At 41.3% G+C, this 17,276-nt stretch overlaps 1 protein-coding gene across 7 annotated transcripts; it reads left to right on the forward strand.

Annotated features, from left to right (window-relative positions):
- Positions 1-3,986: 3,986 nt before the first annotated feature.
- On the forward strand, positions 3,987-17,141 carry LOC146393098 (uncharacterized). Of its 7 annotated transcripts, none has more exons than XR_014800084.1 (4): positions 3,987-4,494; positions 6,161-6,356; positions 11,535-11,658; positions 12,939-13,041. XR_014800084.1 is itself a non-coding variant. In XM_084926290.1 (3 exons), the coding sequence occupies exons 1-3, from the start codon at positions 4,043-4,045 to the stop codon at positions 11,583-11,585; spliced, it is 699 nt and encodes a 232-aa protein (XP_084782416.1). In that variant the 5' UTR covers positions 3,987-4,042; the 3' UTR covers positions 11,586-12,968. The 7 variants fall into 7 exon arrangements, 5 of the variants coding, with proteins under 5 accessions (XP_084782416.1, XP_084782431.1, XP_084782415.1 ...); XR_014800085.1 differs by having other exon boundaries at positions 12,210-12,968; XM_084926290.1 differs by having other exon boundaries at positions 11,535-12,968.
- Positions 17,142-17,276: the final 135 nt, after the last annotated feature.

Here is a 17,276-nt window from a genome sequence, read left to right on the forward strand (position 1 = left end):
CACATCAAACCTGCGCAAGCATGTAGAGGTAAGTTAAATACAACTCGTACCGTTATGGTAGCAAAAAGGCTGTGTTCAAATTAATCACATTAAGTTAAGACATCTGTGAAGAACACAGATAACGTTGGTTGGTACTAGCAACTTGCTGTAATCGGGCACGTTGTTGTCCACGCAACTTACATTTTTTTTACTGGGTTGGTAAATTGCCAAAAGAAAATGTGTTTACCTACGTTTTTCCTGTTTGTTAATAATAATAATTTATTTTAAAAAATAGTTAAATTAAAGACAGAAGGGGCTACTTTCTTACTTAACCCACATATGTTCACACTGCAGGCAAAAGAATAACAGAGCGCTCACTTACCTTAGATTAGTCAAAGACAGCTGACTTCTGTTACTTGTTAATTAGCACTTGCAACCTCCCGTTAACTAGCCTGTTACTGTCCAATAAAAAAAAAACACGAGGTATATTGGTGTAATTTACCAGCGGTAGCTATGTAATGCATTGATGTCTTATTAGGGACGTCAAAAAACTTTCTCTCAAACTTAACACTGGCCTGCCTGCCTCAGCTGCCTGCGAGCGTCTCTTTAGCTGTACTGGACTACTGTTCACTGCAAAGTGAGCAAGGATGAACTCTACTAACTTTGAAAATCAACTGCTCCTCAAAATTAACAGGAAGTTCAGAGAGTAACACTCTAGGATGGATACAAAGGAACTTTAAACTAGAGGTACAGTAGGGCAGGGCCAAGTTTAAAAAATTAAAAAACATTTTTAAAGCAGCTGCCGTTCAGTTCAGTACTTGTTCTCTTATTTGACAGTTTAGAACACATTCTCATGTGAAAGAATGATATGGTTTTGTATTGAAAACACTGTGATACCTGACAGTTTGGTTGATTGGTTTGGTGACCATTATCCATTTTCATGTATAGACTTGCAGTTTAACTGCCACTGCACTTTAATTTGTAAAGTTTTTCTTTTCACTAAAAAAGAACTACTTTGAGATTTATATCCCACTGTCTTTTTTTGCACTACTCAGAAGCGGCTGTCCTCCTGCTGACAGAAAAGTAACTATGTAACTTTTACTCTGAGTACATTTTAAATTAGCTACTTTTTACTTTTACTTGAGTACATTTTTAGACAGGTAATTTTACTTGTACTTGAGTAAAATTTCAGCAAAGTAATAGTACTTTTACTTGAGTATAATATTTTAGTACTCTTTCCACCTCTGCACAGGACTACGTGTTTAATACAGGGACTTCCACAGCTTTTCAACAGCGCTGCGGACCGTGGGGGGGGCAGTGTTTTGGAAATGACAGTCTTCATTACAAAGCTTTCTTCGTTATGAATTAGCATACATGTTTTTATTGAACATTTGAAGAAGTAGCAAAAAAAACCAGAAACTCTTGTAGAGGACATAAAGTCAGAGATAGAAAAGACAAGGAGCAGGTGCATCTAGTACAGGTAGAGCTGCTGCAAAAACCCACAGAGCCCAGCAGCCAGCAACAAATTCTGGATCCTTTGCTTTTAGTTAGCAGTTAGCATTAGCAGCACATCCTGCGTCCGATGTGAAAGGACTTTTATGCTGCGCACTGTGACTCACAGCCATGGTCCTGGGTCAGCCCTGACGTTGTGTTAAACTAATCCTAAAGTAATAATGGTATTTCTAACCACTGATATAGCACAACTTTATCCTTTCAACAGCTGCTGAAAGTTAGCGGACCTAGCTGCTATCGGATATTTATATAGAGATCCTCCAGCTTCAAACTGTATCACCCTTCAAGGACCTGCAGTTCAAAAATGCGCCCCTCCAACAGCCAAACCCATCTTTTCTCTGATTGGATTGTTTCATTTGTGATTGACATGACATTGGCCAATCAGATGAAAGGAAGAAAAATAGGGTCAAAATTCGTACTTGTAACTTGCAGGGTTTTTTTTGGCTAAGTCCACATACAAATCTTTTTTACAGATACAAATCTTTTTTACACATACAAATCTTTTTTACGCATGCACAAATTTTTTTTACACATACAAATCTTTTTTACAAGTACAAAACCGATTTACAAGTACAAAATATTTATGACCACATTTTGAGCCCATAAAAGAGAGCCAGGGACAACAACGTCACATTAGAAAGGTATGGTGATCATCCACAACTATTTTCAGTTGCAGATGATAAAGGATTCAGAAAGTTTATTCATGCAGGCCCATATGACAGAGAATATGCATCTTCTTTTTGTTTTCATATTTTAATTTACATTTAATTGTGTTGTGGTTTGCAGTGTTTTGTGTTGTTTCACTTTAAATTTGTTTAAAAGGAAAAAGCTGAAAATTTAAGTAGTTAAAAGCTGAACTGTGACTAGTTGGTTTTTGTAATATATGATTTATTTGTTACATTTTATGTGGAGTGAATAAATAAAAGTATATTTACGGTGGCCCCTAGAGACAAAAAACGTACAAACTCCAAAACACAACAGAAGTGCTCCAGGATGCTAGGCACAGCGTTGAGCTTTTGTTACCTAGTGGCTACACAAGCCAGCAAGTACCAACGACCGGATTTGGTGTGTGGTAGTAACAGGTAAATGAGCATTTTTTTTAAATTATTTGAATATATATAAGTGCTTGTGTAGAAATACACAAACAATACACATATGCTTTCAATTGTGTAATTTAAGTGATCTAGGTAGCTCTGTTTTTAAGTTCAGTTAAAGCTAGAAATGTGTTTTGGAGTTTGTACGTGCTTTGTCTCTACGGGCTACTGTATATATTTATATATAAACATATATAAATAAAACCACTTTTTTTTTACATTAGTAATTCCTTTTGTGCATAATTTTATATTATTGTTAATAATGAATTAATTAAAGCAACAAAACAACCTGAAGAGCCAGTTCAGAGCCGAAAGAGCCGGCTCTCTAAAAAGAGCCGGAAATCCCATCACTAACTTGAATCCAATAAGATAGAGAAGGATCTCTCTCTCTCTCTCCCTCCGGCTCTGTTCCTGTGCCACTGGGAGTGTAACCGCCCCTTGCTCTTCTGCTCAGCAAACAGGTGGCTGTTTTTGCACCCGTCCCCTCGCTGCTCAGAGCAAACACAAGGCTCATGTGCAGAGTGAAGCAGAAAAACAGCAAGAGAGGGAGAAAGAAAGGGAAAAGAACGGAGCAGGCTCCTGTTGTTCACTTCAAGGAGGCGGCTCTACGGGCCGTTTTGTTTGCGACCGACACACACACACACACACACACAGACATACACAGTATATATATATATTCTCAATCACATTCACACCACTCTCTTATATCAGTTCCACTACATCAAGACTATTTTATGGTGGTTAGCTGTTTTATTGCCATGTATTTTGCAAGGTAAGATAACCATGTCCTGCATTCAAAACCACTGAAAATGTCTATAATGGTGCTGTGCCTAATATTGTGCTCATTTGATCCAAAACCTATTTTTCCTTTATTTTGAAGGCAGAGGCTTAGATCCATTAGGTATTCACGAGAAAAGCATTATCACATGTCAGGATTACAGTATATCGAAAATATGTGATTATAATGGGAGTCAATGGGGCCCAAAATGGTACAAGGGTAACCAAAGGTAGTACATGAATCTCCTTTACTATACACCACACCATAGAGGGGATCATTGAATTTTAAAAATAATCCTAAAACACACATCCTGGCCAAGTTTCATGCAACTAGTCTTTAAAATGACTGATATATTGAGAATCAAAAATCAAAAGGGACCCAAACGGTGTAAACATCTGTCGTGTAAACACTGAGATGTACTGTTGAGGATCAGAACGACAGCAGTTGCAGAAAATCTGACAATATTCACGTTTCAGGCGATAAAACCTTTCTCTGTAAAACATAAACATCTGTCTCTACCTTTAAAAAAGGAACAAACCAACAATGAAACGTGTGAAATGTTTAAAAAGAGCTCACGGCGGAGTTTATTAGAGGTACGAGGCTGTCTGCTCCCGGTCACAAACACAGCGCACAGCCAGCAGAGGGGCGGGGCCGCACGCGGACTGTTTGTCGTGAGGAAATGTTGATATTGAGGAGATCCCCATGGCAACCAGGCAGCCGTAGGAGCTCCGCTACCGTATTTAAAGCAGCTAAAATGGAGCGGCGCCAGTCTCAGCCGTCCGAAGTCAAGATGGCCAATCACGTCAAGCTCTCTCTGACTGTTTCTGCCACTTTGCATTTCTCTCTACTGATCCTCTACGAGCTCCGCGCCGAGATGGTGGACGCCTGCGAGCACCAGAACCTGACCACCAGCGAACAGGCTGCCCAGCAAATGCACGAGCTCCGCCCAGCCGCCTCCAGGTGTCTCAGCGCCGAGAAGGTGAAAGCCCGCGAGCGAAAGTTTGACGTCAACCTGAAGAAGCTCGACCTTCAGCGCGACGCCCGCGAGCACCAGAACCTGACCACCTGCGAACAGGCTGCCCAGCAAATGCACGAGCTCAACGGCCGCGCGCTGTCTCCGTGGCGTTACTAGTAAGTATGGAACCCGCAGAGGGACAAAAACGCTCATTCTCTCACTCATTACTGTTTGAATGAAAGTTTGAATGTTGGGTATTGTCGCAAATTTCTATCATCGATTCGACTGAATTTTGACTCTGACAGTCAGAAATATTCTAATTCTATATATATATTTTTTTCAATCTCTGTATAAAAACAAGGCTGACACTTGTGAGACTTCATCAGAGCTGTGAGCATCACAACAGATGCGTTTGCCTCAAAGTAACTGAGGCTAAAACAGAAACACATAAAGGAGATTTTCCTGGTCTGGCTTTTTCTAACAGATAACCTTAAAAATATTCTGCAGCCAATCAAAAATGGAAGAAAACCATGAATCAGCTTCTGAACCTGATGCTGCTGAAGTTACAGAGGTTTGATTAGAGACTCAGCTAAGAGTTTTGGCATCATTTTAAAAAGTTTACATTTCTGCACTGAACAGCAGAAATGAGGCTTTCTTGTCAGAGGCTGACAGCACTGAACACACAGGTAGACTGGTGCGTAATAAGCAGCAAATAATGCAGAAAACAGAGATTTCAGATGGGAAACTGTTTTTGAAGGACACTTAGAGAGACAGAGCTGTGCAGGAAGTGAGATCGTATCGTGGTGGAAGCAAAACAGTCAAAGTAAGAGAGAAACAATGACGATGTTTTACAAATGTGAAGTGTAGCTTGGAACTTGCTGCTGGTTCAGTGAATTTTGGTCAGAGACTGACAAAAATAGATTCAGGATTTAATGAATCAATATCGCGTTATTCTGGCTAAAATCGATTTGAATTGGAACATATTTAGTTCGCATGATAAGGTGGGGCCAGGTTTCACAATGAACACACCCGAAACTCTGGCTGATTGGGACCCACACCCAGTTTCACACCTTGGCTCAGGCGATTAGAGGATCATCAGGGGGTCCTTTTGTCCCTCTGTGGGGGGATACTCCCACTAGGTTTATATCTGGGACTCTCCACCATTTGACTTTAGAACTGAAGAAGCTTCTCAGATGAGAGGTGAAACGTCTTCAAGTAACTTAAAGAAGTCCAGACGCTTTTCTTTGCAAGCTCCTTTGAATATTTAATAATTCTTTATTTATTTACCAACATGGTATACATCATGCTTTGGTTCAGCAGCAGGTATGGTGGATGTTTTTGACAGTAAGTAAGATTTCATCAGAGTGACGGCCTGTGGAGGAAGCTGCACAGATGTCTGTTGGCGTACAGTGCTCTGTAGCGCCTACTAGAGGGCAGGAGTGGGAACAGGTTGGGTCCAGGCTGTGATGGTCTGCAGTGGCATTGCCTGCCTGTTTCCTGATTCTAGATTTGTACAAGCCCTGAATGGAGGACACGTCAGCAGCAGTGACTTTCTGTGCTGTCCTGACTTTCCGGTGTATTCTGTTCTCGCCCTGTGTGGTGGCTGATCCAAAGTTTGGACGTGCAGAGAGCAGGCTGGATTATTGCGGAGTAGAAATGGATGGACAGCTGCTGAGCTGGTTCAGGAAGTTCAACCTGGAACCAGCGAGCAGATGAAAGCTACCAGCTTTAATATTAAACGAGCTTTGATTTGAGAAGCCGCGTATTGTCCCGACTGAATCTGCTGTGTGTTCACTGTCTCCTGCACGTGTTGAGGTCTTTTCTGTCTGTCTGTGTCTCCAGCATAGACCGAAACGACAGCAGGTATCCACGTGACATCATCTTTGCCGAGTGCCTTTGTAAGGGATGCATCATCGACGGGCACGAAGTGAACGACTACAACTCTGTGGAGGTTCGGGCTCCGATGGTGGTCCTGATGAAGACCAAGTGTAAGGACGCAGACACATATCAAGTCCAGAAGACGCGTATCGAAGTCCCGGTGGGTTGCACTTGTGTAAGGCCCAAAATTACTAACTGATCTGAGAAACTAAGCTTTACTCACACTGAAGGCCATTTATAGCTGTGCAGCACCTTCACTTACACTATAAGAATATTTATCATAGCTTTCCGCCTGCATGTGAAAATGTTTTCTGTAAGTAGGACCTTCTGTCAGCCAGAGGGAAGATTTTCTGTCCTGAAGCTGCCAGTCCACACCACAATATCTCAGCAACTATCCAGGCCCGTTTTGGCCTGGATAGTTAAGAGAAACTAACCGTGATCGGTCATTCTGGAGTCTTAATCATAAACAGGACCAACACTAAGCCGCAGACAGACTCAGAGGCTTCCCGTCCTCAAAGAGCCTCAGACCTTTCCTGTCGCTTGCTAACAGAAAACTATTACAGCTGCTGCAAATACATATCAAGCTTATTTAATATAGCACTTTATCTCCAACTACCTGTAACTTTCCCTCCTCATTCGGACGTTACTTGCAAGTGAAAACTGGTGGTGATTTCTTTTTGTTTAACCTCCTAGGACCTGGCGCCCACATATGTGGACATCGCATTTTGGGTCGGTTTGACCAAAATACTCAATTTTGCTCTACAAGGGCCTGATATCCACTAACAAGGACATTATACTGCCACTGTTCTATCGAAATTTAAAATGAATGTCCTCATATGTGGATCTGATTTCTCTCAGAAACAAAAATCAGGTAAAAAACAAAAACAAAACAGGTAATTCTTCGTTTTTACATCCATCAGGTCCCAATCAGCCCAAATAGCAAAGAGAAATTAAAAATGCATGCCATGACAGAGTTTGGGTCTTAGGAGGTTAAAATTGAGTTATGATGAAGACGGATCCATCATCCGTCTGAGCACCAGTCTGCTCTGTAGAGTTTAATGAGTGACTTAAATCAGGCAGGACTGCAGTCAGTCAGGTTTTTTGATTATTTCTTGGAATAAAGCAGCTTGTTTCCACCTTTCAGTAAACGTCCAACCAACAGACCAGAAACTCCAAAGAAAGTGAGATTTCTTCCCATGTTTTTTTTAATTAAAAAGTCTCTTTTTCCTCACACGGTTAAAACTGTGAGACCTGCAGGTTTAACCTCTGAAGCACAGAGACTTCACCAAAGACACGAGGATGTGCTTCCACACTTTAGTATTTATTTTGTTGTATTTTATTGTATTTTTTGAGTAGTTTGCACATGCAGATTAATGTGAAATACCACTAAAGCAGAGTGCCGCTGTAGCTTCACTTTATGCCAGAGCGGCTGGAAGCTCGGCGTGAACAGAAGATGAATAGTTCAACATTTGGGCAAATTTGAGGCCAGGAGACGTTAGCTTAGCTGAGCACGAAGCCTCGAGTTTTAATGTAACGATGAGTCCAAGGAAACATTTTAGTATGTTTCATTTACCAAAGAAGAAGCAGAGAGACAGTCAGCTGATCGACTGTTTCACGGTCAGTAACAGCATCATGTAAATGCACTGAGTTTACTAAGGAAGAGTCCATAATTACTGTCGGGACTTCAAATAAATATGTTTTTAATGTGACTAATGTTGTTGTCAGATGGATGCAGAGCAGTAAAAAGCTGGTGAGGTCTCTGACCTGCAGCAGAGTAAAAGTCAGGATGCTCGAGCTCGGAACAAGTGGGTGAAAATCCTCTAAAGTTGACTTGGTTTGGATCCTGGCAGAAACGCTGTGAGCCTTTACAGAGACGCACCTTTTTCTGCTCAGCTAAGCAAACAGCTTCATGGCTCCACATTTAGCAGAGCGATGTGAGAGCGGTCCGACCCCCTCAAACTGTGAAGGAATCAAATGTTAAACTATGCAAAACAGGACAGTATTGGGCACATGCACAATATGAAGAAGCTGCACATTAATTAGCTTTAAAGAGACTAGAAAGTAATGAACGTGTGAAGAGAGGAGAATGAATGTGAAGAAATGTTTTAGTCAGTTTCACTATATTTCTTTGAGATATTGTTCATGTTTTTATTTATTTGTATTTTCGTTGTGAGGTAATAATGCAGATTTGATCCCTTTGAAGAGATTTTTAAAGCTGTTTTTGTCAAACTGTCAGTTTCTGCTGCATAAAGGTGTAAAGCAGGGGTGTCAGACTCAGTTTGCATTGTGGCCACATACAGCCCACCCTATGTTAAAAGGCCCGGACCAGTGAAAGTGCCCTTTCTGTCAGCGTAAAGAAGCTTAAGCACATATTTAATCCCTGACATGTGTTCATATAAGACCAAGAAGGGCAGTCTGCACAGTACAGCTCAGTTTTTCTACGTGATAAATAAAAGCAGCTGCAGGAAAGAAAGAAATCTGCCAGCGTGACTCTTTGGGCTTAAATGTAAGACAAATGTTCAGAGAGCTCATTCCTCACACTGTACTTATAAAACACCAAGTTTTTGTTAATTCACAGAAAACTTTTACTGTAGTCTCATTATTAAAAAAAGAACTTTTCTGCCCTCAAACTGATTTCCTATTATTTTATTTCTGTGTTATAGTATGAATGTGGATGTTGGACGTCTTTATCAGTAAGAAAAGCTGCAAACTTATGGAAATACAGTTAAAAGGGCAAAATGTATATGCCTTCCTTCACTTGTTCCACCGGCCGAATTAGAGTCTTTGCTGGGCCCCGAGCCTCCTGTTTGACACCCCTGATATAAAGACACCTGTGAACTTTAAAATGTGACTGTATGACTTAATGTGGTCTAGATGTACCGTCAGAGCTTTGTTTTTATTTCTGTAGAGAGTTCAGTGATAATGTGAAAGAGTTTTGTGCTGATGTGAAGTCATGTCTCCCTTCAGTCTGACAGATTTATTTAATTTAAAATTGTGAAAGCCTCCCTGACTCCTGTGCGGCTGCTCGTCTCACCTCAAAACAGTTCAACATATCCTTAAAAGAACACTTTATTTTACTATTTAACTATCAATAAATGAGTTTCTTTCTATGATTTGTCCAGTCGTGTCTTTTCTGTAACTAATCACAAGCATCTACGTACAGCAGTTTCTTTTCTCTGTCATGTGGGGGCGCTGTGGTAACAGCATGACCAACTTTGGACTCTTTAGCTTGAGACACCAGAAGATCTAGCTTCTTAGGCTGTTTAGAAATCCAACACAGAGCGTCACTGAGCTGCCAACGTGACAACGTGTGGCGGCTCGAACGCCTCCTGCTGGAGAACTTACCATCATCGGTCAACTAAACATGCTGCTGCACACCTGACACTCTGGTCCACCTGATGAAAACTGTCAATCAGACGGTGACTAACATTCCCACACCTGATATTACAAGATTCATATCAAGCTCTTTCCTGTTACCATGGTAATCACATACAGTCAAAGATCCCTAACTGGTATAAAACTTCCAACTAGCAGAGCTACCATCAGTGGCAACCCGTGAAAGTGAAAGACCCGTGTTTGACGTTTATTCAGCTGTGTGAAAACTAGAACTTTAATCTCAGCCAAACCGATTTACTCAGGAACAAATAAAACACTGAAAAAATAACATTTTTAAGTTATCTGAGTGACTTATATATCATGTTTAACTCAGGTGGGTTGAAAACGATGTGCCCAGAGTTCGCCATTATCGCCCCGGTCAGCTATCGAGCTGGTGGGTAACAGACGTCTCCGAAAATGTCGGAGCACTTTTAGAAATATGTGATGTCTTGATAAATCGAGCAGATATTTGAGGTTTACACAGCTACATTCTCTACGTACAGCAGTTTCCTTTCTCTCTCCAGAAAGAGTAATTAGAGTAATATTAAAATTAAGTAGCTGCCGCCATTGTTGGAAACTGGAATCGGCTGGGCAGCGCTATGAATTATGGGATAGGTTGTGCCACGAAGGATACACCCGACACATCCTTCAAATCTGGGGAAAAGGAGGACGCACTTGTCGGCTGCATTTGGAAGAGTCTTCGAATTTGGACAGCCTTCGTCGCGTCTCTGTGACGCAATCAGTCTAAAAATGGGGTCTCTGAATTTGCACACCCCACTGAGTCTTTATTTTCACATTATTATCCAACTATTGCTGTTTTATTACTGAGCTACTGAACTAGTTTAGATGAAAGGCACCTGGTAAAATACAGGCAGATGGCCGCCCCTCCCTGAGCCTGGTTCTGCTGGAGGTTTCTTCCTGTTAAAAGCGAGTTTTTCCTTCCCACTGTCGCCAAAGTGCTTGCTCATAGGGGGTCATATGATTGTTGGGTTTTTCTCTGTATGTATTATTGTAGGGTCTAGCTTACAGTATAAAGCGCTCTGAGGCGACTGTTGTTGTGTATAAATAAAACTGAATTGAATTGAATTAAAATACTTTAGAATTTGCAGAAGGAAGTCAGAAAAAGTCACTTTAAAATTAACAGGGTGACATATTTGAGTCAGTTAACAGTTCTTCCTGCTTTCATCTCAGCAGCTGCAGCGCAGGACTCGCCCCTCGCTTTAAACTTTAAACGAACTGAAGGTGAAACTTCTTTTCTACACCCGTCACTAAACAAAGATCACAGACGTCACTTGTGCTGAAATCCAGTTCCCCTTTGCAGGTCAAACACAGCTCAACGTGAAATATGTAGCAGGAGAGGCAAACAAGTCGTATCTGTTGAGAGGCGCTGGGCAAAGAGGGGAAACGGGACTCTGTCTTTTTTGTGGAGGTCCTGCATGTCGTCACATGTATTCCACGCAGGGGTCAAAGGGTTAAGGATATAAAACAGGACGTAGGCGAACGAAAGCTGAATCTTGGTATGAAACAAAATAATGCACAGAATCCATCTGTAAAGGCAGACACTGCAAACTAGTTTAGGCTGGGAATGTTTTGGAGTTTTGGAGTCAGAGAAAAGGCGTTCACTGCCCTTCAGCTGCGCCTGCAGCAAAGGGACCATATATCAGTTTGTCACCTCATGGTTTGCAGTTTTTATTTAAAAAATAAAAAACAGATTTCCCATGCATGAAAGGAACTGCAGATATCCAAAAGTCTGTTCAGCTCATTTCTATATCTGTACTTTCATAGTTTCATGGTTCAGCCTCTCAGTTCGAGCTCCGCCCCTGTAACTTTCCAGCAGGCGTCTTCATCAGGGGCTCCGTGCTGCAAACAGACAAATTTCAGGCCAAACCGAACCCACTTTTTAATTCATGCTTGTCCACATCTGCTCCGCTCTGAGGACAAACTTTCTGTTTCTGTGTTTTAGAAGAGAAAACGACAGCAGTCGTGTGGATCTACCAGCTTCACGCTGAGATGAGATCAACCTTTGTCTTCTCTGAACTTCCTCGCTCACTTTACTCATCAGGACCTCAGAAAGGATAAATGTACAGGTAGGAAGGCAATTTCTATACATTTTTCTGTTTCCAACCAAAGACTTGCATTTATTTGTATTACAATTATTAATATTAATTGACCTTTACGTATTTGTAGGTAAACATAATTACAGATCATATAAACTGAAGCTAATTACTGGGGAACTCTGCCCTGAGTCGTGGGTGGTACGATAAAATATGGCCAGTTTCTCACTGAAACACCTTCCAAAAGAAATGAATGGTGGCTTCAGACTTTTTCACTTACTCGACTAAGAGTACTGGTGTAGTATTTCTTACAGCAGGTTGTAAGTGCCTTTATTTCAGTAAATCTGCATCCTTTACTTCCTCTTTCTCTTCTCTGAATCGCAAACCGCGTCCAATGTTCTGAATTAGCTTCATGCTGCTGTCATCAGACTACTTGTCACTGCCTGAGTTTGTAGTGGACAAGTTTAAGGCTTCAGTTGAGCGTGCTCACAGAAAGCTGTCTGCGTGGGATAAGATATGCTTTGCATGTTTGTGCGCAGTGTTCAACAACAGAGCGATAACTTCTCTCTGTCCTGCCTTCACAGCTCCTCGTTGTTAGCCACATGCCGTTGGATCCTGCACTGTTATTTCGCCTTTTTCCAAAGGTATTAAAACACTCAAAGACACAATAATCGGAAGTTCCAATAATTTTGTTACTTTGTTCATAATCTGGTCTTTGGAGAGATCTGCTTCTTGGAAAGAAAAGCCACTGGACTTCTTTAAGTTTCATCCGAGAAGCTTCTGCAGCTGTAAAACCAAACGGTGGAGAGTCCCTGGTATTTAAACTCTACTGTTCTCCTTAAGAGCGTCGTTGACCCGTTGATCACGTGTCTGGGGGTCACTGTCAGCAGTGGTTTTGGGTGAAACCTTGCCTCACGCTGTCATGTGACTAATTGAGATCAGATGACTCAAAAGTCGGCATTAAGGCGTCTGGGAAGGAAAACAGGATTATAGATGTCAGACAGTCGGTGTCGCAAGCTCCGCCCTCCGTCTAAAGAGGGTCGTTCACTCCGTCTTCTCTGTCCAAAATGTGAATATTGGCATCCTTGAAAGAGTGACCTTTGACTGCACACACATATTAGTCATGATGATGTCATAATATATCAGGCATGATGAAAGTTTTCTGGATGTTAATTGGTCATTTTACATGATGGGGGTTACAGGTTATGATGATGATGATGAGACAGCCTTTATTTATCAGTTAACTGTGCCAATCTGAACATCACGAGTGTGTTTCCAAAACTGATCAACATTTATTCTGTTTCTGTGATCAGATAAACACCTGGAGTGTTAATCAGCTTGATCATCATGGGGTCCAACAGCTCAAAGCGTCTGAGGCAGAAAACAGTTGAAGGTCCCAAAAGACCAGAGCAGCGAAAGGAATTTCCTTCTGCTGTGACACTGGTACAACCTCACCCGAGTGAGGAGAAGTTATTCAAGGAGCTGCAACAAGTGGGGCTAAACTATGACTGGCTCCTTCAGGGGCACCAAAGTCCCGAAGCTGAAAAAGTACTACAACCGCCGCCAAATATTCCACAAGTTAAAACGCGAGAGGAAAAAGGCACGCAAACGGACGAGGGAAGTCTTCCCAAAGAGTTGCCTGAGGAAAAAGGCACGCAAACGGATGAGCGAAGTCTTCTGAAAGAGTCGCCTGAGGAAAAAGGCACGCAAACGGACAAGGGAAGTCTTCTGAAAGAGTCGCCTGAGGAAAAAGGCACGCAAACGGACAAGGGAAGTCTTCCGAAAGAGTCGCCTGTCGCGACCTGGTCTATGGCAGAAAAGCAGAGCAGTGGCGGAGAATTTGTGGATGGCATGAAGGCCGTATGGACCCCAGGCGAGCTCTATGGTCTGTTAAGAGATGCTCCTGACCCCATCAAAACACCGAGTGACTTCCACAGGTGGCTGCGTTTCACCTGCATGGTGTATCAGCCGTCTCCTGCTGAGCTCAAAAAGTTGCTGACGTTAGTTTATAACTACAAGTGGGAAAATGTGAAGGAACATTTTGACTTGCCAGGAGTGGATGGCGAGGCCAGGTGGCGACGTACTCGTGATATGACGGCATGGCTCGACACACAGTGCGCCACCTCGATTAAAAATGCAGCCTGGAATGACCCTGAATTTGTGCCCCCTTGGTTGATTCTTCAGAAACCCGGAGAGTCGGTGACAGATTTCACTGAACGTTTCCACCGACTGTGGAATTCCACTATGAGTGAAGCAAATGCTTTTCTGTTTAATCTTCACCTTGTAGATAAGTTGCAGCCTCACGTGGCGAAGCTTTTGAAGGATCATGTTGAGTGGGAAACTTTTACTTTTTCCAAGATCAAATTTATTTTAGAAAACATGGAATTAAAGGGCACGTTTACCTCAAAACATCAGCCATCTGTAACTCATCCGGGAGAGTGGAGATCAGATCTGCTGGCACTGCCAGAGCCACCTCGAAGCAGCCAGACTCGCAGGAATAAGAGAAGAGATCGCTGCTTTTACTGCAGCAAGTTTGGACACTGGGCCAGAGAGTGCAGAGCCCGACGTCAGTACTCACTCGAGTACAGTTCACAATGGATTGTTTTCGAGTGAGTAACTGAGCTGAACTGAAAAAAGCAACACACAAAGATCTCATTTTCATACAAACACGTCACTAGGGTAGCTTTGTATGATTCACAGTTCAAAATAATCCTCATGGACTGACAACATTATAAAGTTAGCTTTGAGTGAGAGAGGAGCTCAAACGGCTTCTCCTAAACTGGACCTCTGCACCGTGTTTGTGCTGTTGGAGCCTTGTGGAGCATTTTTAATGACATCATGTGGCCAATAATATGGCTGCTGTGAGGTCACTGTACTAACAGAGCGTCCAAGGAGGCGGAGCTCCGGTTTGAAACTTTAGTAAACGGATGCAATTTGGCAAACAAACAAATCAAACAAAACAACACTGGTCACCAAACATGGCACACACGCCTCCCTTCTCCGCCAACAACATGTCAAGGGCCATCCTATTTTGCACTGCCATCAACGAGGTCGGACCCAATTGTTCCGCGAGCCCCTCCATGGCGTCCCTGGTCAGGTTAGAGAGCCTCAGCACATTATAATGGATATAGTTTATGCGGTCAACATTTTTATTCGGTGTTATCCATATGAACATACTTTCAAATCCTGAAGCTATTTGGTCTGCTAATTTATATTCATTGGGAACTTCTATAGAATCAATCCAGGTGGGTGAATTCATCCTAGGGTCGTAGGCATGTGCTCCCTCGGTCCCTCTCTTTGCCAAAATGTGTCTCTTGCGCCTGGCTGCCAATGTGCGTGTGTTTCTTTCTGGTATAACCTTTACTCTGCCCCCAATTAGCATAAGTGGAGCTCCTAATCTCACCATTGCGCACGTTCCTACACTTCCCATAGGAACACGAACCAAAAGAGTGTTATACCCACAGTAATAATACAGCCCACTTCGTGCCCACGTTCCCATCAATGTGTTTGTGTCACTGACATTATTGCTCCTCCACTGTCACACAATCAGCATCGATCTCCTCCTAACAATACACAAGCAGTTGTTTTATAGCATCGGGGTATTATTACGCACCCTCTTACGTCAAGCAGATACAACACATGCATAAGTTTCAAAACCACAAATGTTCTGTTAACGACTTCTGACACATTTGAAAAGAACATTTTCTCCGTCTCCACGCCAGGTGCTTCCTGTAGATCTTCTTGCTCTGGAACATCAGATGCACGTCCTGCAACAAACTGTCACTTATGCAGGCACAAAATGCAGTTACAAGCTTGCAAACTCTTACCTAGAAATGAGTCTACCTACTATGTGTGTGTCTCGACCTCAAATGCACTCAGTCTCACCTCGCCAACTAAACTCATGACCTCTTACCAGACAGAAGCCACTCTCATATGTGTAACAACTTAACTGAAACTATATACGGAATATATTGAATAAATGCTTTAATCAAATGCCACTACTCAAAGCTTAATAAAAAGGATATAAACGAATAAAAGATAATAATGAATAACATGGCATGTATGTTTTGTAAGCGTGTAGGCAATCCTTCCGTAGCTCTAAGTCACTTACACAATCTGGACATAGCGCCTGACCTTCAATTAACTGACTGAGCTTCAACTCTTTAAGAAGCACAAACTGCAGGATGTGTATAAAAATAGTTATAACTGCACCTGGAATAAAGGTTAATATGGCATCTTAATGCCGTCTTAAAGCTATCTGTTATATTGTTAATGCTGTAGATTATATTGTAACAGTAAAATAATTTGTTCAATTCCACATGCTGAAAACAAAGGGTGACGTCACAGTGGCTACATCCAGGTTCAGCAGAAGGTAAAGAAGGATTATTTTTAATAGTGACCCATGCAAAGCTGCTCTAGACTGAAATAATAAAAATATGAAATGATCTAAATGGGTCCATCTCAAGTTCACTTAAGGAAGCACAGGATCATTTCAGGCAGTGTTTTTAGTTTTACTTCAGTTGAGTAAAATATATTTGAAGACCTAGTTTCAGTTTACTGTGATTGTGAGAGCTCACTGCTGTATTTCACGTCCGACTGCGACCTGCAGTGAAACGCTGCAGAACAGATTTTGGAGAGATTTTCTCATTTGAAAACAAAAAGTCAAGGACAGAACGCTGGATAGAAGACAGCTGCAGAACACAATGTTCTACAGATAAGAAAAGCAGTGACGGCTCGGTGAGTCTGGATCCTGCTCAGCTGCAGCTCCTGAACGTGCTCGTCGTCAGATTTCTAAATCTTTCATTGTTGTAGTTTTGGTTTAAACTGGAAAATGAATTTCTGCTTTGCACCATAATCAGAAATCTTTTACACTTTTTGATGTTTTAAATTCTTTTGATAGCTGACTCTGACTTTTGATGTTTTCTTTTTTGTCGTATCCTATTATTTCATATTTTTGGTCTCATTATTTCTCATTCTTAACTTTGATTATTATATTGAATGACTGGTGCCCTTGTCTGAGTTAGATTGTGTTATCGTCTGATTATTATGAGGCTTTTGCTTATGGATAGTGTATTGTACTTTTAATCTGCACAGAAGATTTAATTACATGTATGCTCACATTTTTCATTTGCAATAAAATGACTGAAAAGGCTGGCTGTTTTACCTCGTTCACATTCATTCATGTGGCAAAATTTAAAATCCACACATTTAAAATCTGTTTTTATGCAAATGTTTATTATGTTGAAGTTTTATCCACTGCTGGAGGAGACACAACAGAGGTCTTATTGTGAAAATCACCCACCACACTTCTAGCAATTTTCATTTGACGAAGAATCTACTTCTTTTAGAGTTTTATTCAAGGAAAGTAAAATTTCAGAATATTTCTAGACTATAATGAGAAAAATAATTATTTATTGGTTTGTAATTTTTAAAAAAAAGGAAGTGTTAGTGATACATGTGAAAATTCCGGTTATGTATGTTAAAATTAATTATTTAAAATATTTGCAAAACATAAAACTAGTAAAGCCAATATTCTTTTAAAATACAGAAATATATATAATATAGAAATGATTAATTATTTATATACTGCATTACTAATAAATTATAAACTACTAAAATGTACTAAAAGTAATATTTCTAATCCACAAAAA

Source organism: Perissodus microlepis, chromosome 1 (genome assembly GCF_051167445.1).
Source record: "Perissodus microlepis isolate ML-2025 ecotype Zambia chromosome 1, ASM5116744v1, whole genome shotgun sequence".
Lineage (NCBI taxonomy): Eukaryota > Metazoa > Chordata > Actinopteri > Cichliformes > Cichlidae > Perissodus > Perissodus microlepis.